This window comes from Lathamus discolor, chromosome 1 (assembly GCF_037157495.1).
Source record: "Lathamus discolor isolate bLatDis1 chromosome 1, bLatDis1.hap1, whole genome shotgun sequence".
Taxonomy (NCBI): domain Eukaryota; kingdom Metazoa; phylum Chordata; class Aves; order Psittaciformes; family Psittacidae; genus Lathamus; species Lathamus discolor.
Genome location: NC_088884.1, coordinates 156,862,994 through 156,889,358, shown reverse-complemented (window position 1 = coordinate 156,889,358; position 26,365 = coordinate 156,862,994). Strand labels below are relative to the sequence as shown.

Genomic DNA, 26,365 nt, shown 5'->3' with positions numbered 1-26,365 from the left:
GGTGCAGCAATGCACTTAGGCAAGTTCGGGATTGCTATTTCCTAAAACTTCATGATTAGATAAAAGGAAAAAGGAAAAAAAATAGAGCTTTAATAAAACTCTGAACTGCTTCTCTGGTCAATTTGACAGTACATCTGCAAGTCACCCTATAGTCAACAAGTGTTCTTGTTTCATCTTACAGCACATACTGAGCCTCACTGAACTGAATCACCTAACATCCAAGTCACTGAATAGTCAAGACAAAAAATACCAAGTTCCAGGGCCAGATTTTGTTCTGTATACAATTCCTTTATGTTGGAATTTGATATTGCCCTTTCTGTACTGTCTACCATTATCCCTACTTTCAGGCCACTGGTTCAATGATTTCATTCTCTACATGTAGTTTTACTTTTTACAGTATCATTTAACAACATTGCAGAAACTTCCCTTTCTTTAGGCATTTAAAAAGAAAGGCAACTTTCTCGATTCACAGATCAAGTTGAAGTAATGCTGTGGTACTGAGGATAAGGAAGTCACTTACAAATAAATTATTTCTGCAATTTAAACTACCTCATCCTAGTGGCTTAATAGAATTAAAAATATACTGTGTTTCTAATTAAAATCTCAGTTTATTATGTATGACCAACTTCAGACAAACAGGCTTGGAGGAGACCAACTTTGTTAGGCAGCAGATACCAATAGCAGCATAATTAAGCTTCCTATACACTACTGCACTCAAAATGACTCCACTGCATTCTAGAAGGGCTTCTTGAAGAGGAGAGGGAGAGCTATCCCCATGCCCACAGCACAGGTCCGACATACACACTTCTACAGAGTAAGGTTTAATGAGGAACCCCAGTTAATCTCAAGTAAGCTGAAAAAGGCATCACACAGCAGCTCCTGACCACTACTGAATTGCAAAATCTTGCATCAGCTATTTACAGTGACAGTACATGCCCTTCAAGCCAGTTTTCAAGAAGTTTCATGTTAAAAATTGTATTTGGTATTTGCAGCTTATGGAGCAAGCAGCAACAGTTAAGACAGGAGTATCATACATGTGTACATAAAACTGGTCATCGCAAGAAAGCTTTAAAATCTGAATAATGCAGACAAGAAAAGGAATGTCACTTTTCTTTAAACCTTTCCAAGATGAACACTTTCACAGTCTATTGTTAGCCCTGTGTAATCTACTATAACCAAGTAAGTTACAACCATGTAAACACGTTCTACTGAACTCCTAAAAAACTAAACCTCACTACTCATCCTCACTTGTCAGGCTGGTTTCTAGCTGTATAGAGTAAAACTGCAATCAGAATCACAATCTAGGTTGCTTCTGAAATGGGGTACTGATGTGGAGGAGAGCCCCCAGTATGACAGTTATGTGGGAGTAACTTGCACACTAATGCATGCACAACACTGCATGACGGTAGCAGCTATCATCAAATAACTTGCCCACTGCAGGAGCTAGAACATTCTGTGTATTTGCTTCACTAAAGTTAAGAAACCTATACTTTTGGTCACATCTTAAAACTGTAGAATACAGGTTTTCTTACTACTTACACTTGCCCTGTCCTGTTGGGTAATTTGTTTGAAAAACTAAAAATAAAATGCAATAAAAATGCCCCAACACAAAAAGACTCTAATCAATCACCTAAGTGTCTTTGTTAGTATATAAGAGTACATACTGGATTTGGTCTGCTTTTCAATTAAAAAAAGATAAAAGCCTCATTTTATCTTCAGAGTTCCACTTCAACATCAGCCTCTAGTCAGTTCAAGGTACCTCCCCAGCATCATTCCCAACCAAGCACAGCTCCCCACTCAAGTACTGGTAGAACCCAGACATTCAACCCAAGTCTCCTTCAGATGATGAAACCAAGTCTCCAAAGGATGAATCCTATGAACATAAGCTCTCTCAATAAAAGCAAGCTTTATTTGTCCTATTAAAGCTAAATTATACCAGTGGTGTGAACACAGTTATAAAGATAAAAACGTGCTTCTACTAGAAGGGGACAAGTATAAGGCACATTTATATGCCAGTATAATTGTGGCCACATTAGCGATGACACTGATATAACTACACCAGTAAGAACCACAGCTACAGTCATTCAGAAGCGTTTGTATCAGGACTTGGCAATCAAACTCAACCAAACATAAACTAACACCGCCTCAAGACAACAAACCTTCCCAACCACCTGTGTTCAGATAGGTGTCACTCAACCATTTCTAGGGCCATTTTTAAATTAAGCTGCAATTGGTCTTGAGATGTTACAGTTTCACTTCCCCCCAGGGAAGTGATGCTGTTCAACAGCTTGCTATGCAAGAGTCACAGATCAACTTCTACTTACATAGCAAAGGGCCATCATTTCTAGGCAGTGACAAGCCCCCATTACTTTCTTCTTAATTTTGCTTTTGTTTTTCTTCAGAAAGGTCCAACACTCAGTTTCTCCTGATTTCAAATAATGTCAGATATAAATTAACTCATGCTGGGCATGGACACTGACAATATAGCGAGTTAACAAAGCTGCTCCATCTCATCCTATCACCCAAGCATAAATAAGCTAAACACAGTGGGTACCATTAGACACTGGACATCTACCACCTGCAATACTTAGTTATACTGCAGCTGAATTACAAAACAATCAAGCACCAGCATGTGGTGCTTTAATGTCCATTCTTACAATAGAACCCATGTAGCCAAAGAAAATCTTTTTACAATAAAGATCTGTGCCCTTGTTTAATGGTAAACTGTGAATGACTGTGCAGTAGTCTTCTCATCTGGTACTCAGAAGTAAACTGCTCCCGTCTGTAATCTTTCAGTTGTGATCTTCTTTTCTGGCATCTTGAACTGTAGGAAAATAGAAACACACCAACATCTTCCCCCCCACCCCCCAGATCACCTTTCCCTCTCCCATGATTAAAAAAGAAAAAGCAAATTTGACACCATCTTTTGTGTTCACAGAGCTCAGTTAAGTCAAAGAGCCACAACTTCTATTCTGGAGGGTACTAAGAAATGTACACATGAATGCCATTTTGTACAGTTGACATACTCTAAGAGCTGGTTGACTCTGAGCTTGATTTGGTCCAGTCTGCTGTTGCTGCATCTCTTAGGAAACGTTAGTTATAGGTTTGTACTTCTTGAATCTGGTCCATTCACCAGTAGCATAGTTCATTTCAAAGACCGTATCAACCAACATAGTGGTGCTGCCAGTGCCATCTGCCTTTGGTAAATCTTCTGTATGCTCACTAAGTTTAATTTGGATGATGTCACCCTGCTCTTGGCAAGGATTTTCTGTGAAAACAAGAATAGGAACAAATTATACACTTCAGCACTGTACTATGAAAGGTAAAGAGCACTTATGCTAAATAAACCCCCAAACAACAAATGCCAAACTCAAACATGAGCAAGCAATGTCCCCAGTAGACACGGCCACACAAAGATCTTCCTCCCTCCATACATCCCAGACTGACCCCAAAAGATGAAACCCATGGCTAAAGTAACTGGAAGAACACTGAAAAGGGGAGTAAAGCATGCCAGTGTCATTTCTTGCAGGCATCAAGAGTGTTAAGACAAGTTTGTATATAAGTGGGAGCTGGTAAACCTGAACCACTAGAGTTACCTTACTTGAGATACATTTTGTAGTTAAAAGCCTCAACAATTTTCAGCTGCTCTGGAAGCCCAAACAGCTTCACTGAAATCACTAGTTCAAGACTCAGTACTGTGCCAGTAAAAGTATTAAACGTTACGTTTCAAGGTACTGGAATTGGCATTCAAGAAGCTCAGGATTACTGTAATTGACATTTACCCAGACTTTAGAAGGTGCTGACATTATTACTGAAGGAGTTCATAATTCATACTGATATATACACTTATCTATATATACACATATGTGAATATACATAACACGCACACGGTGCACTTCCAAAATAGCATTTTACTTTGCATTACAAAAAAAAAAAAAAGCCTGTGTAAGTATTAAAAGTACACCCTCCTACTGCACTTGAATAGTAAAGAGCACCATCATTAATGCAAGATACACAAAGCTTTCTTAAAACCCAGGGACCACCACAGTAACTCCACCCGGGTCATCTTCAATAATGTGTTGCATTAATCCGAATGCATGAACCACATTTACGCTCCACAGCTCCAGTGTTAAAAGCCCTCAATTACCAAATTAGAAAGCAGAGTTAGTGCAGATGGTTCACTTAAGGCCTCTTAAACTCCTTCTCATCTTACATCTGATAATCTTCTGGGTAAAACAGCCTTGTCTATCAAGGCGAATATATGACAGGATTAGCTATGAGGCAGCTTATTTTCCTGTGAGTCACATCACCTGTGGTTACCTAAAGTCTCCAAGACAACAGTTGCTACATTTCCAACACTAAGGAACTAGCAAAGAGGCTCTGTACTACCCAACTTGTACTTCGACTTGCCACTGAAGAACCTACTCACTGGCCTTCTAGGCAGACTACTAGGACCAGAACTATCTGTTCCCTGTTCTGACTGGTTACCTCATTTCTCTTTCGCCTCTAAGCCATGCTATTATTGTATGTGTTCAGTTGTGTAGCTATTGTGTTTAGCAGCTGCTCTGACTGTTCGACTTACTGGAAATAGACTCTACAGACCCACTTCCAGGTAGTTAGAACTGAAATAGCTACAGCAATAATCCATAATTTATGTACAGTCCAGAGCAGAACAGAGTCCAGTATGTACAGAGAAAAGCTAAAGCAAGAGTCTTGCATTCACATATGCACATTTAGAAATGCTAGGCTGTGCTTCAGATTTAGGTATTCAAAACCAAACTAAATTTGTCTCAATACATACCTCTGGATCCTGCCATGAATCCAAGTATAAGAGCCTTTTCTGGCCTCGTAACTTTGTTTGCAGTCTTGAACATTTCCTGTGCAGCATACATTTGCTCCCTCTGCAAGAGATAATAAATATGTATTCCAGTGGAGAAAACATTGCCAACAGGTGCCATATTAAGAATCACAGACAAGCATAGAAGACTCAGGCGGAAGTCTGCAGACCTACAAAAGTACGTAAAAAACACCCCTGCCTTAACCTCAAGGCTTTTCCTCTCTAATGCTTAAACCTAACACAGAAATAACTGAATTCTCAAACTGGGGAAAAAAAACACCCTACCTTAAAAAAGTTACTGAAACATTTACTGAGACTTAATGTTTGCACAACAAACCCAGGCTTGCAATAATTTGAGGATTTTAATTTTATTTAATAAATGAAGCAAAGGTACTGAAAAAGTCACTCAGCTTCTTAAAACTTCAGATCTTACAAGCCAGGCTTACACATGTGCTTAGCAAAGTCTTCAAATCAGTTGCATCCTGAATTAGTTACCTGCTTAACTTCCAACATGCACATAATACATACCAACATACAGCAATAAGAAGCTTCAGGACATGTAATTGCTGTTCCTGAGGCATCTCCTCCCTCCCCACTCTCAGGCTTTAAAAAAAACACCCAAGTGTAACAGGGGGGGTGAAAGCATCAAGAAAGAAAAGGTTTTTGTCTTAGAATAATCCATGGATACCTTTACTCCTACCACAGCAATGACAGGATCCTTTTTGTTGCTTATATTACAAGCAACTGGCTGGGCAACAGCTTTGCTGAAAATCCATTTTATAATGAATAACACAACATTATTTTACATAACAAATAGCAGTAAAGACGTCTTATTGGGACATTAGCACTGCACAAGTAAAAATGCTGTGATTCAGACAGAAATGCTATCAAAGCCACAAAACATTTTCACTATCTCTGGTCACAAAAAAAAGCAGCCTCAATCACTCAATAATTCAAAGGCCAGGAACTGCCAACATACTATATGAGCTCAATAATAAAGATTTGTGTTTTCCAATCTACACCAAAAGCACCAAAGAGAACCTTGTTTTACTTACTGTGAGAGAGAGGCTCTTTTTCGGTGGCGGCTGTTGCTGAGTTTGGGGGGCCACTTGTGGTGCCTGTGCCGCAGGGGAAATGGCAGGAGGTGTGGTAGGTGTTAGAGGTGAGGTAGGTGTGGCTGCAGGTGGGTTTGAGTTACTATTGTACATGGGTGTTCTTTGTTTGAACTGTGCAGGAAGAGTTGTAGTAGCATTTGGAGCTGTAGGCTCCTCAGTCTGTCGGGTAGTCTGCAAGGCCTCTCGTGCAGAGCCAGCTGCAAAGACCAACCAGGACAATTAAATATGATAATCTAAACAGGGATGAGCATCACCAACGGCCTTTAAAGAAAACTAATAAATCTTATTATTCCATTTTACCACGATTCAACATCTATATGAAAAATTGAAGTAATAATGCTCTTTCTGCTCAAGTATCTACAGTACTTAGACAACTGAGTGACTGCCTGTCCAATACAGATTACACTACATTTAGCATCTAATTTTATGTTTAATGGATACCAGATTTAACAAATTGAAACTGATTTACTTTTTAGTTTATGTAGCTCTAACAAGTGTACTCTGACCCCTCCAGGATTATTGCTGTACTGTTATGTAGAGGCTAAAACCATAAAAATATTTCATCGGGTTTTCCCTAATACAGCAGCAGCTTCCACATGAAATGGTAATTAAATCTCAGCCATTAACAAATACTGAAAATACACAAATACTTCAACAGATGACAGAATGAAATGTACTCTTCACAAGTAAGTCTTTATTTAAAGACTTACTGCCAAGAGGGTTAAACCCCCACAGTATTTACAAGTCCTAACTCTGTTATTTCTTAAAATTGATCCATTCACCTGCATTTAAAGGAGTTACTATGGTGATCCTGGCTGCAGATGGAGATTTACATATCTGATCAGGTTACTCTGATTTCATAAGTTACCGCCTGTCTGGCAAACAGTAATTACCCACTGTACCCAGTGACATCTTTTTGCAGCTCTTAAGACGTAGGCACAGCTGCTTAAATACCTTTCCGTGAACCTCATAAGGTTTATGGTAACTTATTTTCACAGTCTTCACAGTAGACTAAAAGGTAGAGACGCTGATGCTTTTCAGATCAGATTTTAGAAAGTAAGAGGTCTACCACTCTCCATTTACACACAGACACGGCACTGGTTTTAACAATATGGCTATTATGTAGTAAAATGTGAAACAGGACAGTGGACACTTGAGAGGAAGAGCATTTGTAACTATTAGTTACACCTAAATTTTGTACAATCCTCTCATATCATCAGAACTGACTTGCGTAAAGTAACATCTTAAGTATGCAACCTCAGATTACACGAAACCAAATCTATGGATCTTCTGTGGGTACCTTATATCAAGAAAACCGTTAAAGTTTATGTTCCTTGTCCATGAGAAAAGATTGATAGCTCATACTCCAAAAAGAAAATAAAAGTCAGGAAAAAAGTAGGGAACAAAGAAAGACAATAGAGAATTTTAAACTAGGCTTCTCCTGCTGCTGAATACAATGACAAGGCTCTGGAAAATACTACTAGCTGCTGACAACACTGATATGCTCTTGGCTGCATTCGTTTTGGAGACGCCAATTTTCTGCCAGAAAGATTTGCATGGACCTTCAGAGAGCTTCTGAACTGTTTCAGGGCCAAGTGATCTGGTTTTGCATATGCGTTTTTCTACAGTGGCCAACATGCCACAGCTCACATAAAGACAAACAAGAAGCAAGAATAAAAAGAACACATTAAATTGAAATGTTGGTTCTCTCGTAACTACAAGGCCTGATAATGAACCCCAGTCATGCAAACTGATACAATCCTTTAAGGCCTTACACACAGCAGGGGAGGAAAAGTGAAACCAAGTGTGTTAAAATAAAAGGTGTAGAAGGATGTTTACAAATGCTGCTTTTTACTATAGGCAATTTTCTACAACTGAAAATAATGCAGTACTTTCAAACTAAGCAGGAGCTCAGCCACCATCAGACTGTTATAATAAGGTAAAAGGCAAACAGATGGCTTGATCCCAGCTTGTGTGAAAGCTAATATGTACTTGCCTCTAGTAACATATCTGACACTCAAAGCGACTGCTGCGCAAGTGCATGTGCAAAGACGTTCATATGGAGATATACTCCAGACTTATGTGTATTACTGGTGTCTTTTTAGGGATTAAAACCCCAGATCTTCTATTGCAGATTAAGATTAAAAAAAACCAAACCCAACAACCAACCAGTAAATTGCTTTGCTTGCTTACCTAGCAGTCATTTAAAGACTTAAACCCAACAAGCGTTTTCTTCATATAGGTTAAATAACATGTCTGGTTACCCCAAACCCAAATGCTGGGTTCCTGCAATGGATTTTTAGACTGCTAAAGTTAAGTTTCACTGAAGTTGAGGGATAGTAGGTTTGCAAATAAAGGCAGAGCTTGGCAGTAGAACTGTATACAGTTGGAGGTATTTGTTCAAAAAAAACCAAAGAGGTCTCTCTTACCTGGCTGTGTTTCAGAGCTTGGGATATAGGAGGAAGATGGCACCACACTGGGTGTAGCAGGTAAATAACTTGTAGAAGGTAGTGCAGGCTCATTGTTCAGTGAGCCAAGTTTCTGTAAAACAAATAAAGTGTTATAGCCATACTGCATATATTCATGTGCTGTTTCTGCATTTCAAGTACAATTAATTCTGCTATAATAATAATCATTTGGGAACTTAATTATGGACTCCTCTGTTAGGGCAAGTTTGCCCTTTCGACCCTAACTCTCTATACAAACTTCAGGCATTAGAATTATCCTAGGAGGGAAACACCAGCTTTTACTTCCCCTAATTCAGATCAAGTTGCTTTCAAAGGCACAGTCTGAGCCAGGAAGAACGTACTTCTGCAGAGAGAGTCAAGCTGCTCTTCCATTATTCCATTCCCCATTTGGGAGCATGCAGACTAGATGATGAAATTTGTGCAGACGGTACTCTCTGAAGAATAACACTATAGAAATAAGCTATCTTCTTCCTGAGCAAAAGTGCTGTTCACTATTAGCAAGCAGAAACCTGTGCTCCTCCAAGGGCAAAAGGCCTACTAAAGCATCACCCAGGAAAATGCAATGGCCTCTGGGACATAAACAAGCAAAAAGCAGCAGTAAAGGCACCGCTAAACCCTGTAGCCACCTTAAACAGGCAGTCAGCACCAACATGACTGATGTCATCTAGGATCAAGCCAAAGAAATATATGCATATATGTTTCTTAATGTATATGATATTGCACACACAGCATAAAGACAACAGATTGGTATCTCTATAAAGATCTTTAGTCCAATGCAGCTTTATAAACATCAGGGTTGACAGCAGAAAAATGTTTTTGGGGAACAAGTCTAGTAGGCAAATAATGTCTTCTTACTAGACAGAAGATGGGTGTTCAGTACTATGTGGAGCTTGACAAAAAAAAAGGACATAGCATTCAACAGAAAGACAGGCAATTACCTTCACTATCACCACAGGCCTAACAATATCTGCCTTTACGTTGGTTTTGCCTTGTTTAGACAGATTGCTACCCTCATAGCCATGGGACTAATGTTGCATGTGCTTACCATTAGGCTCTAGAGGAAAAAATGCCTGACTCACCAACTGAATCATGGGTCTTTTAGAGTGCTCTCCAAAGGCAAGCACTGAATGTCAACATATAGACTTTTAAGAGACACAGGTAATCATAACCACTTTAAATTTGGAAAAAGACACTTCAGATTTGAGATGGATTTCTATTATCCTGAGAGGCCTGCAAACACTGGGTGCAGCAGCCTCAAATTACCTATTTGTATCTAAAGAACCCTATTGCCCAAATTAATTCCAGGCCAAGGCCTGATGGAATAGAACAGACATTTTCTAACTCAGAAGTGGGAGGAGGGCCTAACATTCTTGTAAAAGCTATGTTCTGACTGAGAAAACAAAGCTACATCACAGTTTTTTCCAATGCACCATGTCTGAAAGGAGAAAAAACCCTGCACACAACTCCTCCTCCCACCACCCACCATGACTGAATTATCTCTAGCAACAAGTTAGTATCTTCATAAAAAAAAAAACAAACTTATTTCTTAACTGGCTGCTTGTATTGAGCTGTTCTTCCTGAACATAGGTTACTGACAAGTGCTCCTTACTGAGACTTGTGTGGACACTATTCCACTAGGGTCACCAAGGATGCACAGGCAGAGTGAAATGATTCTACCTCTCCAGGGTCAGAAAGCGCTGTTAGCCCCTTCATTTGACAGTGGTTTTAGTGTTTTAGAACAATATGCATCATGGTTTTCTCATATTGGTTTTTTTTGTTGCTTATTTTGGTTTTACCTGTGTAGACACAAGGCCAGCAGCATAATCTGGGGTAGCATTTTCTACTACCGTTTCTTCTTTGGCTTGCTTTTCCACAACTTCTGTATCTATTGCATAAAGACAGAAGTCAGTTCAAGGAATTTTTCTGAAACATTGAATTAAATACACTTTTTTGAACAAATATATAAAAATGCAGTTCTCAGTCAGTTAAAACATGCTTAAAGAGGTATAATCTGAAAGGCAGACAGAGTAATCTTCATACACAATTGTATAATAAACCCATTTATGAACTGAACCACAATGTATATCCATCAAGATATGGTAACTGAGTAACTAGGCATAACTGGCTAATTTTGAAATATTAGAAAGCATCAAAACCTTAAGCAAAAACTGAACTGCAATTCTGATTTTGTTCTGAGGTGGTACTTTTTTTAGTGACAAATACAAAAAGGCTGGTTTTGAGGCTTCGCGTATCTTCCCAACATGGTTAAGTAGAGCACTGCACTGTCATTTGACTTCAGAGCAGTATACCAGGTATTATTCACTTAAGATCTCTCAGCCAGAATTTTAGATCACACTACGCACTGTTTCAACATTATTTTCAACTATTTTCGTTGGCCATGCAGCCAGTAGAAGTAAGCAAAGTATCTCAGAACAGTACTGAAGCCAGTCACACACCTATGTGCTGCCCAAAGCGCAACTGACTAGTTCAATCATTTCATGCAACTGAGTCAAGCTATTACCTAGGCACATGGCAATGTGATTAGGAGCACTGGGGAGAGGGAAGTGAAAATCCTCTCTTAAAAGCATTTTTTAGCCTTTTTTTAAAGTTCAGCTGATGGTAAGTTTTAACAAATGAACAACAGAACGGTATAAATCTAGACCCTACTTGCAGATGTATTAATAGCCTTTCTAGGTAGCATGCTACACCAACCTAATGTCTTTCTTCTTCTCTTTGCTTCACGGCCAGCACCCACCATATCCAGCTCAGAGATATCTAGAAGCTAAAAAGACAGACCACAAAGAACTTAATAACCTCTCTCTATACTGTTCTTAATTTTTTTTTCTTTAATATATTGATACTTGATTCAAAACAGCATCAGAAATTCACTTGAGATAAGAGGGACAGCTGAGCAGGAAAACAAGAGGCTAAGAAATAGTGCACCTACCTTTACTCCTCTTTCTTTGCGCAAAGGTGTTCTTGAAGGAGGAATAGGAGTTCTGTTTCCAGAAGAACTAAATACACTGGGTGCTGAAGTACTCCTGAATGGAGCTTGTTTTGGTATGCCTTTGAGTGGTGCTTAAGGAAGATCAAAAAAAAGGCAGCAACTGTAATATATGTTTAATTACTTACAAACAAAAAATGTTCTACAGCCTTTCCCCTTCTTACTGCACACAACCCATCCCTTGAACATCATATGTTTATAACATGAAACTGTCTATAATACACTACGTGTCCCTCAAAGGTCAGAATACATTTTAACCTTCAAACAAGGAATAAAAGCCAATCTCTAGGCTAATTCTTGCAACCCCATTCTACACGAAATAACCAAACAGGTGCACTGCTATCAAAATGGGTTTTTGCTATATACATCGATGCTTTCCTTACTTATAGCAAAGAAAATCTGAGCACAAACCTATCAGGCATAAGTGTTCTCAATCCAGTTATTGCCCAAGCTGCTCTTTGAACTGTAAGATCTAGTTACTTGGTGAGACTGTATTTAGTCAAGGATTCTTAGCCAAGCTTCTGCAGGGCTAAGGGCTTGTAATCTACTGGAAAGGTAAATCAGTGCTTCACACAGGGATCTGAAATTCTGGACCTGCTGTCTGCACAAGTAGGAGGATCCAATCTATGTGACCATTACAGATGGAAAAGCTGCTGTCTCAATACTCAGGAGGAACTGCTACATCTCTAAGAAGCTGGTTTCCATCCAGCTTTACCCTATTACTCTTTTACCTCATGCTCAATGTAAGTACTGATAACAGCATTCTTTCATCAACTACTAAAACATTAGGGACATAGACATATTTGTCAGTTTTCTGAGCCTCCTGACTATCTCCTCATACCATACTATTAAGATAAACACAGAACCACAGAACTTAAGTCTGAGATTAGACACTCTCTATCCCCCTCTATGCTGCACTGAAAACCTTTTCACTGTATGACAATCCTCCCTGACCAATGTCAGTAAGTTTCAGCAGAGTAAACCCTAGCTGATCCTATAGCTCAGATTTCTAGAGACCACCTGGCTCTAAATGCCAAGTCTAAAAACTTGCTTTATTAGTTCAACAGCTAAAAAGAATGCCAAGAATTAAAGGTCAGTTCCTATATTGGGACAATTTTTAGCTAAATTACAACTACACTTTTTGCATTTCTTGTATGAATGTGCGGCTAAACTTTTGTGCTTAAAACCACATCCTAAATAGCACCCACACAAAGTACTTCACAGCTTCCAGACGCCACACCAAGAAAACACTCAAGTTTTACACCTCAGCATCATACTGATGGTCAGAAAAGTTATAACTGTGCAGTGATTTAACATACGTAACTAATTCTGAACTCTCCTCTTACTCCTAGTCAAAACACTTAGCTGCAAAATTCAAGCAGTTTGGGCACTTCAGCAGTTGAAATCTGTGAACATGAAGAATGATTATACATCTTTGTCATGCCCATTAAATAGAAGCCACTGCACAGCCTTGTCAGAGAGCACACTGTCCCCTTCTCTTTCTTCGCACAGAATTATACGAGACAGTTTCAGTCTACTTCACAGGATTTCAGAGAGCACAGCACATCACTGTGATCCACTCTATTCCCTTTTGGAGCAGCAAGGTTTAGTCAGGAGTTATTCCTGGCCTGATGCAAATCAAATTCTTACTAAAGTCTACAGGCATGATCTAGCTGTGCACATTTTAGAAGCATGGCAGATACACTTGCCATTTAAGAAACACCCTACACTCTTGCTCCTTCTGACAAGGCACATCAGAAGCATTAAAATATCAGGAGAGAAAGAGCCAGAAAGGAAGAAACCCTTTGCATCAGAAGAATTGAAGAGTTTATAAAAACTAGACAGTAATTTTATTCTCCATCAAGGCTATTTTATCAGATTTTCCTTCCGGGAAGCGATGAAAGTGAGCCATACTTGTTGTATCTATCTTTTTGACCAGGCCTCTGCCTTTGGCATGGAAAGGCACTCCTGCAGTCTTCTTGAGCTGTTGTGCAGTTTCTGTTGCTAAAAAGAAAAAGGACTTTAGTTATTACAGAATTTATGCTGGAAAAAAAAAAAAAACAAAACCAAAACCCCCAAAACAACACTCAAACCAATACATTGCTTCTTATACAAAATGGTATAAACTAATACACAGGAAGATGGGAATAGCAATAAAGAAAGAATAATACTTTAATTAAACCCTAGGTCATTTATGCAAAAGGTAAACACAGTGTTTGGAGAAGATGTAAAATCAATATGACCGTGTAACTGACAAGATGGTCCAAGCCAAAAGAGATTAGCGGAGTAGCCAATGTACTCAATGGAAACTGAAATAACTAGAAGTTCTACATAACTTCATAAAAAGTTACAGATCTTGTATTTAACCACAGCAACTACTCAGGTTACATCCAAGCAGCAAGCTGCTGCAATGGAATAGCAGCTACAGTATGCTATTTTAAGATTGCTTAGTTCAACCAGCTACCAATACATATATGTATACACATGTTGCCTTTCTTGGCTTTCATACCTGCTATAGCCATACTGTGCAAAAGAAAGCAGTGATTAGCAGCTCTTACTCCCTGTTGTAAAAACATATGGCAAAACAGAACTAGGTTCTTATTTCAGTTTTGTTTCAGGAGCTTTAACCAAAGCAGTCCCCCAAGTCTTCACAACTGACTGTCAAATATACCGGTAAGAGAGAGACTATATCTGCACTTCAAAAAGCTGCAACTGGTTGTATGCTTTGAAATCTGAACAGTATTTAAGTAAAGATTAGCATTTTAATGTAATCTCGGCCAGAATGTCTTGCACCTGCTCTTCCATACATAGCAGTCTATCAAAGAAAAAAATATCAGCCAGCTCTTGTAACAGAAAACTTTAATATCCCCATATTGGACATAAGATCAAATAGGAATGTTCTTTTCATCACTCAATCTTATCAACTAACTGTAATACTACTTACACTTCTGCAAGAGTTCAGCTCTGAGAGTGGCACTTTTAGGTTTCCTTTTCAGCTGGAAGTGTTTCACTGGGGGAGTAAGTGGCCCAGCTAGTGTTGTCAAGGCATTTTTGTTTAAGTATTGGCATTCCAACGGCAACATAGCTGAAGTTTCACATTCACTTACTGCATAAAGAGTTAACACATGGGTATTATCACCTCTGGTAGTTAATTACAAAACATTTTACAAGAAGACTGTACAGGTGTTTTTAAATGCTAGATGACTTGTTTAAATGCCAAGAGTAATTTAGCTGTAATTATTACATCATATAGAACCAGTTATTAGGAAGTTTGGTTTTTACATTAGCTTCATAAGAGCTTGCATGTTATTATACCTGGTCAAGTTATAGGAATTTTATACAGGCTACTACTGTCAGAGTGAAAGATAAATATGATTGAATTCTCACATTCCTTAAAACATTCACACATAAAAAGAAAACTTCTAAACAAAATGCAAACCAAAAGTGTGAACAGATAAGTGACCATTTGTTTATAGTAAAACAACAAAATGCTTCCACTTCCAAGTCATTTCATTATTGCTCTGCTGCAACCCTTAATCCAACACCAGATCTGCCCATTGATGCCCAAGGGCTTTTTCTAGGCAATGTGCTAAATCAAAGCCACTGAAGTAGCTTTGCATCACCCATTTACTGAACTGTTTGAAGCAGGGACTGTGCAAGTGCCTGAGCCAATATTTTCAGCTGCTGGTAGTCAGTAGCTACTCAGACATAAGCAGCAGAGCTCTGCTTGGTATCAGTCTCCCCCACAACACCTATCATTTGATGCCTAGAGGAGGACTTCCAGCAGAGGTGCACCCCACCACAAAGGTGGTGCTTCCACACACTCACACACACACTGCAGAACAGAGCCTTACTGTCAGCTTTGGTACTACAAGATATGAGACTGAGCAATATACAAAAAAACCCTCAACTTCCCAAGCTGCAGTAAATCAATTACCTATCAGTGCACATACAGCCTGGCTATGCTACTAATGAATCCACAGTAATTTGTGTGTTGCTCTTCACAAGCACTCAGGGTGATACCTGACACATAAATTCTGATGATGTGTGAAAAGACGATTTAAGAAGTTACCATTTCTAAAATATCACAGTTGCCAGTTCAGTAACATGCCAGATCATGAACTGTGGTAGTTGAGACAAGACATGCTGCTTGTCCTGATACCAATTCTGTTAAGACAGAAAGACTGCATGAGAAGCAACAGGTTATTCCTGAAAAAGGGCATATTTCTGTAATTCTCACCAACAGAAAAGGCTTACCTTTTTCTCTAAGCTCTCCTAAAATATCTTGAACATTGGGATTCTGTTCTTCAAGATCAAGGTTAAGGGAGCCAGTATCTGGAAAGGATTTTAAAATATCAGCTACCATTAAGACCCAAGGGTCTGAATCCAAGGTAGCAAGCTGGACAATTTCAGTCAGTGCCCCTTTCATCTACCAAAAAAAGAAAAAGAAAATCAGCCAATTGGAAGCAGTTTTAAACAAGTTATAGTTGGAATTTTTATTATTATTTTTAAAACACACTTACATAAACATGCACAATGTTCTACTACTGGGGAAGGGAAGAGGGATACTGCTTCACAGTTATACATTAACTCTAGAACTAAGGAAAGAATGAACCAAGGTAACATTTTTACATTGCTTTTGGTCAATCTAACCCAAGTTTGGTTTGAGCTTTTGGCAGCTCAAAGCTTTGTTTAGCACTGAACATATTTACTAAGAGCAACAGGCCAGGTTCTTACATTAGCATCTCCTTGCATTCTACACTTATACTCCCGATGTACCCACACCTCACATCCAGTGATAAGAATATGCAACTAGAATACAAGCTATATAGAACAGTCATCTAAACGAAGATGTGCCCCTTCCTAGGCTACAAAATAATTAAGCACACATACCATATTTGCAGCATCTGAACATAAACTAAAGTCATCAAAACTTCACTTAAGTTTTCTCCCAAATGACATGGGTTTGGCTTACTGCACTGTCTGACAAAAGCTACATATTATAGAAGTAAACACGGCCCTCTAACATAGAATCATAGAATGGTTTTGGTTGGAAAGGACCTTAAGATCATCCAGTTCCCACCCCCTGCCATGAGCAGAGACATCTCACACTAGACCATGTCACCCAAGGCTCTGTCCAGCCTGGCCTTGAACATTGCCAGGGATGGAGCATTTACAAGTAAGAAGATTTTCCATCTACCCAAAATTTCTATAATCAGAAAAAAGTGCCTTTTTTTCTTTAAGCACCTATCTTAAAAAGGGGGAAATAATGCACAAGATTTACTGTCACAGTTTTTTTTTTTATTTTAATCACTAATCTACATGTCTGTTGGCACTAGGCAATGAAATAAAAAAAAAAAAAATCAAGGTAACTACAACCAGAGGTTACACAGTGAATCTCTTAAATTTGTGGTTTTGTTTCATTTACATGTATGCTTAACCCCCTGCCCCCCCAAATAAACACTGAACATTTTTGCCTTTCCACCACCCCCAAGTAAACTTTCATGTAGGCCTTAAAGCATTATTTTCACAGAGCTTAAGACGTCTGAGGTATACTGCGCATCTACCAAGCCACAAAATGTAACAGTAAAATTACATGAAGTACTTAAGACATACTATCTGTATGGTATTACCTCTAAAGAATTTACAAACAAGTGTAAGAAAGTACTTGAATTCTGATTTTTCATAGCCCATGGTGGCACACACAGCTTAATTACAACGTACATATTTCCAAACACAGGGGGAAAAGCAAGAGATTTTTCTTCACCTTTATCCTGTATTTCTTTCCCTTTCTTCAGAACCAGCTTTATCTTACATGAAAAAGTTTAATAGCTTACTCTACTCACGCAACTAAGAAAAGTTAAATTCCTGCTCTTCATTTTCCCAGGCAAACACTTTTCAAAGCTTAGAGGCAGACAAATACTGAAATTTCTCAACTCCTTTCACCCACACGATGTTACTGCCCTCTCACTTTAGGAAGGTTTACACATGCACTGTTGGGGCAGTTTGTCCTTCACCCCTTGCATGTTTAAGTGCTTGTAGCAATGTGCTTGTGAAACACACCAAATCAGTTAACCTAACCAAAAACCAACATATCTTTAGATCTTTAAGCTTGATCAGCCCCTTGGTGTGGCTGACTACAGTCACACAAACACCAGAACCACAAAGAGTGGAGCAGATGGTACAACAGTTACCATCTTCAGCAGCACTATCCATTTGCTTTGGATTAAACTGACATAATCGTGACCACGCAGAGTTTAACGTGTTCAGGTTTAACCAACACTTACCCAATGGAGAGAATCAATTTTTAAGGTTCTAGTCTTTGTTGTCCTCCACTGCTCACTTTCTCAGTAAATGAAAACCCCATCTAGGCTCCACACAGACTTGTCCATCTCTCTATTCTAACCCTAAATTGCTCATCAGAAGACACTTCTACTGCAGAAGATGAGTGTGAATATTATCTAAACAAACTCCTTTATTCTCCTAATCTGTCAGAATTACAGTACTGATTTCTGCAAAACACCTGCAAATTTAAAGCTTGCCATGAGAGCTGATGAAGCTGTGGTTTATTTATAGCTCTTTTACAAGCTTTTATCTGAACACCACTAACACAATTTCCTCCATCAAAGCACACTCAGGCAATAATTGGAGGAAAGATGCCTCATACATTCTCCCATTTTAGCCCTCTCTTCTGCTCCATAAAACTCCCATCTGTCCCAAAAACTGTATAGAGCTACATGCCTGTATTACATATGTTCCTATGGAGATCTTATCTGGGCACATTATATCCACACTGCTCTCAGGGCAGCTAAAGCTTGAGCTACCTACTTGTGCCACAACATACTGTTTCATGTGACTTTGGTTCCTTCAAGAAAGGAACCCAGGAAAAAATTATTTGCCCAGTGTTAGGCAAACAACATTATCACACAGCCTTGTGGGAGAAGGCACATGGTGAAAGAACAGGCACTGTCAAACACAGGGAAGCAAAGCACACTAATATGTACTGTGAGCTAACCAGAGACCTTGCCTGAATAGGGGTTTGCATTTAACAAGCCTGGATTTGAGTTTTGACTCAGGTTTGTCTTCAAATGGCAATTTAAATATAATGTTCCCAGTTCACTGCTGAACTGGCAGCTGAAAAAAAAACATTTGTGGTTTGAGAATGCATTAAATGCAACTCAAAATAACATAATCCTACCTACAGCTTTTCTATTACTTTACAGAGCACAGGCATAACCCCGAGCTCTTAATTGTATAAGATTGCAACACTGGGTCACTAAGAGTCCCATTAGCTCCAACCAATGCCTTGTAAAGCATGAATGTCAAGATCTGATGCAACATGTTCTGGCATTGGTCTCATCTAAAACTTAAGGATCCCAGGTATTTTTCTCAGCCTGCTGGCACACACACACACACACACACACACAAAAAAAAAAAAAAAGCATAGGATGCAACTAGAAACATGTAACAAGAAAGGATCAGGAAGCACCCAAAGAGCCTGGGAACTGAGACAAAGGGAGATTAACAGTGGCTGTGCAGGAAGAATACATAAACAGCACCATGGGAGGGGATAAAGAAGGAAATGTTACCAGAAACGTGTTAAGTGATAACTCCAACATGACTTCTTGCAACGAATTCCCACTCATTTGCTTTATATTATGCCTAAATTAATAGACGTGACTATATGTTTAGACAATTGCCCCTTCCAACAACAGCTGCCTAAAGGAATCACAGAAGGGTTTGGGCTGGAAAGGACCTTAAGATCATACAGTTCTAATCTCCCCGCCATGGGCAGGGACGCATCACACTAGACCATGCCGCCCAAGGCTCTGTCCAACCTTGAACACTGCCAGGGATAGAGCATTTACCCCTTCTTTGGGCAGCCTGATCCAGTGCCTCACCACCCTCACAGTAAACCCAATCAAGTTTTAATCTTTCAGATGCCACAGAGATATTTAATACATATCCGTATTACTATACAGCATTTTCATTAAGCTAAAAGCATTGAACTAAAAGTACAGCATTAATAAACACAAACCCAGAATGGATCAAATATCACTCTTGTATGTGGTTTGTATTTTAATCATGAAAAAGAGTAGAAGTGGCCAAGAGTAGCATTAAAGTATACCATTACATCACAGAAAAATTAAGAACACTAAATGCAGACCAGAAAGATGCCTGTCCTGAACACAGAGGGAAAGACAAGTGCCATGTGCCCTTTTACTCCTTTGCACTAGTACTCCACAGTCCCCACTTGTATGAGGACTCCTGATTCACACAAGCAGGAAGACACAGTCTGGACTTTTGCTCTCTTGCAGCTAGTATAACAAAAGAGCATGTCACTGCTGGGACAGGAACCTTCCTCTCCAGGTAATTCAGAGAGAGGACTGGAGCCCACAGTCCTCATTCCAGACTTGGTTGTAACATCACAGTCTAACCCTGAACAAATAAATTAGACATTGGCACAAAATGAAAACTCACACTTGTCATTGTGAATCAGGTTAACAAGAAAGTAACACACAAAATAAACAGAAGTAACTGCTCTGCCAAATGCACAACTAAAACTCCAGTCAGCAGCACACTGAGCTTGAGGCATCATTGCAAACGAGCACAATTATGTAGAAACAAACTTAGCAGACAAAAAAACTGGTGGGGCAGGAGTGAGTGAATTGTGCCCAAAGAATGACAGTGGAAAAAGGTATTTTTGATAACTGCCTCCAAACCACACTTAAAATTAAAATAGGAGCCAATTATTCTTATTAGTCAGCAGGAACAAACAAGCAGTAATGAAGTTCACAGCGTGATAAAAAATTAGGTTTATTACCTATCCCACAGGAGCATAATGAGGATTAAGGCACTTACATCTATACAATATTTGGAGTGTTGAATGAAAACATTAGGAAAATTTAAGGATATTACATTGCAGGGGAAAAAACACTTAAGGACTATGCTTTCCAACAGAGCTCATCGAAGATTCACTTGTCTAGACTGAAGCTTTCCCAGAGATTTAGGAAGGACCAGCAGCAAATTAAACCCCTTCTAAACGCCAGTACCATGACACTTTTCCTGATTTCCACATCACTTTTTACTCAGATGTCTGCTCCCAAATGGGTTCCATATTATTCTGTGCCTCCAAGAAAAAACAGAAAATGGGGGGAGGGCAGAGTTTTGAAGAGAAGAAAACCAAAGTCCAGTCTATCATCTAGAGAGGGGAAATACAACTTAACACTTACATAACAAACCGGTAACATATCCTGCATCCACTATCAAGATTCCTGAAGTTTTACAAAGCTGATGCAATATGTTTTCCAATACTATTAGGTTTCCAAATGCCAGCTCAGTGCCTCTCACACATGATCAATACAGACTGGCACATGGCATGGAAAACACGTAAGACTTTCCAAAGAGGCTAATAAAGTGATTTCACAGTTAAGTTTAATCATTTTCAGATATGGGAGTGATATCCAAATGACAGACTTCACCTCCAGTATCCAACACCAGTGTATTTCTGCTAGCAAAGACACCATGTTCAGCACTCCACAATACACTGAGCACAGATACCACGAAGAAGTGCCCGGCACAGTGCACCTAGGCTGAACACAAACACACATACAGATCTGTTCTGGATATCATACCCAAAGCCTATTAAAATATCAAAAATCCTGACAGTAAGATGCAAGATGTAGCACATATTCACAAATATAATCTATTTTAGCAAACTCGCCACAAATTATGAGTATCTGGTAACACAACAGCCCTTTCTGCCAGCAGTTTGGTTACACCAGCTGGTTTTACCATGTACAGAAGGAAGTCTTTAAGGATCACAGCACACCTACTACCAATGTTAGGTGTTTCTGCCTCATGAGTTTTTTTTTTTTGTTTTTGTTTTTTTTTTTTTTACAACTTTAAGTCCTTCCTCTCACTTAGGACAAAAATCACATCTCTGAGGTACTTTGCAAAGGACTGAAACACGCTAAACCCCTAGCTCTCGAGTGTGCTCCATTTACAATGAAAGATTCAATTTCTCATTGAAGTCACAAGCTCTACCAAAGAAGTGAAAAATCCCACAATATTTTTTGTTACAGCAGTAACAAGAACTTTATATTTGGAACATGACAGATCACTTTAACAATACACTAAAACACACAGCAACTGACTTACTCTTCTTTACATACACTTCACGGCTAAGAAAAGCTCAGATCAAGTGAAGCTGCTTTGTGCTATCTTCCTCGGAATCAGATTTAAAAGTTCTTTTACCCACTCAGTGAACACTCTTCCAGCATTCCAACTAATTATTTCAGTTTGCTTGAATGCTGCTCTCTCAAAGAGTTGACATGAGTGCTACTTATGAAGGTCTCTAAGCTTTTCTGAGCTCTTTTCTTCTTCAATCTAAAACCACCACTAACTTGTTGGCTTTTTCTGAACACTGCAATACTATTTTCTTCCAGGCTACTTGGATTTTCACACTACTTCAGAAGAATTTTGCCTACTCAGAATTCACATGAGCATACGCATAGTTCCCCATCCCCCTTTCTGGCCTTGATTTTGTTTGTCCAAAACACAACCACATTTGTCACACAGAAGGAAGACATCTTGTGCACTGGATAGCCATTGAACATGAATGTCATGTTTTAAAAATTAAAGCAAATAAGATGAATTTTCTTTCTTTTGAGTGACATCAGTTACATGTAACACTGAACAATCACAGATGCATGTGGCAAGACAACATACACTGAACTAACGCTTGTGCATTTTCAGCTTAGAAGTACATGAAAGCTGAGCACACAATAATCCAAGTTACATATGTCCTCCCCACACCCTGCCTAGTAAATATATTAAGCTTAAGTAGCAGCTGTGCCCTAGCCAAGAATTGAGACTGTTGCAAGCACAGCTGAGGATACTCTACACAAGAAGGTGAGGAATAACTACACACCAGCTCCATTACTGTTACAAGGAACTGATATCATACATGGTGGAAGTAGGAGAGGAATTCCTCAAACCTCGCTAAAGAAACGTAAATGTCTCCCAGTCCTTCTCCAACTATTGTCTCAAACATCAATAGCTGCCTACTGGTGACAATAAGCCAGTTGCAGATGATGTATGGTCCAGGGCCAAGTGAATAATCTTGCAGAGCCAGCTCAGACTCGAGCCAGCCCAGACTCGAGCCAGCCAGCTTTATTAGGCGGGGTAAGACAGTAAACGAAAGTGCCATCTGCTCCCAGAAGGGTAAAGACAAGCAAAACTAAACCAAAACATGGCAATTTCCCTCAAGCAAGACCTGACTGCAAGAAGTCAGAGGAAAGCACCGTTCACTGCAGACCCCAGATCTTCCAGTCCCAAAGTTTCAGCACTTGCTGCTGTCCTTCCTAAAGCCGAGATGTTCTTGGGATACCTACACAACTGCCAGAGAGGAAAGGGGAAGAAGCACAACACACACAACCTAAACGCTCCTGCCTCTCTGTCCTACTTCTACAACAACCGCTGCCTCAGAAAGCTCCCTTCCCCAGGAGCACCCAAACTATCAAAACAGAGCCCTACAACTACAAGTCTGTGTGGAGGTGCAAGATGGGTTTCAGGTCGAAACTGTCTTCAGAAGACTAGTATCAACCAGAGATTCCCCGAAGAGCAGGAAGAGGAGGCGCAGCACCAAAGCTTCCACTCCACTCCCTCCCTTATCACTGGGAATCTGAGCGCTTCTCCTTGCATCGAGTCCTCCGCGCAGGGCCTCAACAAACCGCTCTACCAGCCGAGACCGCCCTCCTCCCGCTCCCCGAGCATGAAGCGGGGATGTCTGTGGGACCAGCCTCACTACATACTGCTCGGCTTCCCCCCTCAGCAACCGCCCGCTCCAACCGGGGCAGCGCCAGGCCTCTGAGGGGCACGGGCCCAGGGTCTCCCTCTCCAGACTCCATGTGCGGGCGGGGAGGTGGTGCTGGCGCTGCCCCTTTTCCCCCTCACACCATCTCCGACCTCTTTCTCCCCTTCACCCCGCTTCGATTCATCTTCCCGCGCAAGCTCCTACCCAGCCCTCACCTCATCCACCGCCCGGCGGGGCAGGTGCAGCATCCCCAGGAGTAGCTTCAGCTTGACGGCCGAGGAGAGCCCGTGGAAACAGAGGCGGATGTTGTCGATCACCGAAGCCGTGAGCAGCGAGGCAATGCTCGGCGGCGCCCACAGCTCGTCTGTGGAGCCCAGTTTGTTGTGCAGCCACAGGCCAGTGTCGCTCTCCCGCATCGACGCCATCTTGGGAGCGGGGCGAAAAAAGAGGGGATTCTCCACGGGCATTTTATAAAGACACCTAAAGGGAGGAAGGGAGGGGGTAAGGACCCCTGCGGGTCGCCGTCTTGTTCGTAAGCCAAAATGGCGGCGCCCAATGAGGTTGCGCTAGGGAAGGTGGATTCTGCCGTAACCTAAAATGGCGGCGCCCAGGCGGCGAAAAAGAGCTAGCCTTTTCTCATCTCCCGTTCGGATGCAAAATGGCACCCACCACAGCTTCTCTGCCGTACTGCAATATGGCGCCGCCTCACTGCAGGGAGGCGTCTCTGCCAGCCCCGACTCAGTGTCCCTCACTGTCCGCCCTAACTTCCCCTCGGCTCCGCGGGCCGAGAACCGGGAGCGGGGCCGGGCAGCACAGCTCGGCGGCCGGCCGGAGCCCGCCCCTCCGAGGACGCCAGCCTCCAGCAGCCGGCGGCTCCCTCCTTCCCCTTCCTGCCCGGCGCAGCCTCAGTGGCTCCACCGTAGAAGGCGGGAGAAGGGCTGAGGGCCCCGCTGCCGCCCGCTCTGCCTCCCGGCGGGGCGCTTGGCAGGGCAGCATGTCGGCTTCCCTCACAGCCCCCGTGTCCCGGCGGGGTGGGTAATCCCGCACTCCTTTCACTCCCCCCCTGGTTGGCCTGCTTTGAAGTCTTCTGTTTCCCCAACTAACCTAATAAGGGGAGTTTATTACGGCTAATGGCACCTTAAAGTGCACCTCCTCCATGGTTTCCTGTTGCCGGTGCGGTGTTACGTGGTGAGTTCCCCCCGTGGTGCTGCGATACGGCACGAATTAAAGTGCCTTTTTCATCATTTTCCCCAGAGGTTTTCTGTGCTGGGTGCTTCAGAGGTGTAGGAGGTTACCTCAGTGTCTAACACAAGCGGCAGGCACTCAGAAACTGGGGTTGGTACGCGTTCATTCGTATTCCCTCCTGATTCTGCTCATTGTTACTCAAGTATAAAACATTCATCAACTGCCGAAATCCCAGAAGACTCCCGAGTTTTTCAAGTGTGCCGTAGATGGTTCATTTTAGTGTCTTAAGTGGAATGAAAGCACAGGAGTTCCAGTGCAGAGCAGATTCAACCCCCTTAAGGTTTTGAATGTAAATGTTTTCTCTACGATTTGATTTCTCTGGGAGAGCAAAGCAATTGTTGTGGAGGTGCTTTCAGTCTCCTCAGTATGGCATTGTGGAATGTTACATTCCTGTTCCCAATTTTTACTAATACCCAAACCATTTAGTGTCTGCAGCTGTTGGGTGCTGTGAAACACTGGCTTTATCAGTGTGGAAGTGTAGTTTTTATGTGAATAAATAACATATTGTTGGGGTTTTCCCCCACAACTGTCATTTAAAATGTGTGTGTATCTGCATACAAATGCATTTTCTTGGTACTATCAATGTATACTCAACTGTGATTTGCTGGGGAGGGACTCTTCATCAGGAGCTGCAGTGATAGGACAAGAGGTAACGGGTTAAAACTTAAACAGGGGAAGTTTAGATTGGATATAAGGAGGAAATTCTTTCCTGTTAGGGTGGTGAGGCACTGGAATGGGTTGTCCGGGGAAGTTGTGAGTGCTCCATCCCTGGCAGTGTTCAAGTCTGGGTTGGACAGAGCCTTGGGTGAGATGGTTTAGTGTGAGGTGTCCCTGCCTATGGTAGGGGGTTGGAACTGGATGATCTTGAGGTCCTTTCCAACCTAAACTATTCTATGATTCTAAGAGAAAACTTTATATAGAGGCAGCTGACATTTTAGGATAGCAAAATCAAAGTTGAGATGGTTTGTCTAGCACATAAATTGTTCCATCCAGAATTGCAGTTGACCTCTGTCTCAGTATGTTAGTTCATTACATGGTTATGGGAGAATTATTTATCCATGAGTAACTATCTGTCAGGGTGTATAGAAAAACCTTGTAAATAACAGATGGGATGAATGATTAAATAGAAAGCAGAATAGGAAATGAATTGAAGAAAAAGGTTTAAAAACAGCTGTAAAGGGTTGGTATTAGTTCAGACATGCGATTAACATGTCACTATCTAATAATCTCCATTATACCCAGCTGTTTAAAATAGGCACCAGTATTGGTAAGACTTTGGTACATTCTTGACTGCAAAAAGTGCAAAATCCCACTGAGTTCACTGGAACTGTTTGTTTCATGGCAGGAGAGCAAGCTTTGTATTACCTGAGGCAGAGAGCATGTCTTCCTGTACCTTACGTAAGGTACAGACTCTGCTGTGAGACAGCATTCTGAAAATGAAGTGCAAAGTGGTACAGTTGTGACAAAATTCCCCAAACCTGTTGGTGTGGAATAGCTTAATACCTCATCCTAAACTGTTTTCTGCTGTCAGCTACTTTTGATCATGTATAATCCATGCAATAGTGTAATTACAACAACAACAACAAAAAAACAGTTAAGCAAGGAAAGCAAGCAATGTTCTCACCTTTGAATGAGAGGAGAAAAGTAACCAACTCCTTTTAAAGGTGGGTTGGAGGAAGTAAATCAGAGAACATGCAAAGGTTTGCACAGCTGGTTGTCTTAGAGCACTAGCTAACACAGAGAATTAACCTGGTTCAGTGAGATGGCGTGAACATGTTTTGAGCATCAGGCCTGGTAAATGGTACTGCATAAATCAATGCACAGTGTGCAGTTGTATAGCCTCACTGTGCCAGTTCAAATGGACTGAAAGTGTTTTGA

General features: G+C 40.8%; 2 protein-coding genes across 7 annotated transcripts in view; one reads left to right on the top strand and one right to left on the bottom strand.

The window, feature by feature from the left end:
• Positions 1 to 1,887: 1,887 nt before the first annotated feature.
• On the bottom strand, positions 1,888 to 24,148 carry NELFA (negative elongation factor complex member A). Its single transcript, XM_065660756.1, has 12 exons — positions 23,835 to 24,148; positions 23,458 to 23,722; positions 15,682 to 15,853; positions 14,369 to 14,530; positions 13,339 to 13,428; positions 11,368 to 11,498; positions 11,133 to 11,202; positions 10,217 to 10,305; positions 8,382 to 8,493; positions 5,893 to 6,149; positions 4,802 to 4,901; positions 1,888 to 3,268 (listed from the first exon to the last, which is right to left on the bottom strand). The coding sequence occupies exons 2-12, from the start codon at positions 23,707 to 23,709 to the stop codon at positions 3,084 to 3,086; spliced, it is 1,620 nt and encodes a 539-aa protein (XP_065516828.1). The 5' UTR covers positions 23,710 to 23,722; positions 23,835 to 24,148; the 3' UTR covers positions 1,888 to 3,083.
• Positions 23,459 to 26,365, top strand: part of LOC136004336 (NELL2-interacting cell ontogeny regulator 1-like) — a 35,915-nt gene continuing 33,008 nt past the window's right edge. For 2 of the 6 annotated variants that reach the window (XM_065660798.1, XM_065660793.1), the window contains exon 1: positions 23,459 to 24,430. The gene's annotated coding sequence lies outside the window, so the exon portion shown is untranslated. The remainder of the gene's footprint in view (positions 24,431 to 26,365) is intronic. The other 4 variants (XM_065660777.1, XM_065660768.1, XM_065660833.1 and 1 more) reach the window with 3 other exon arrangements.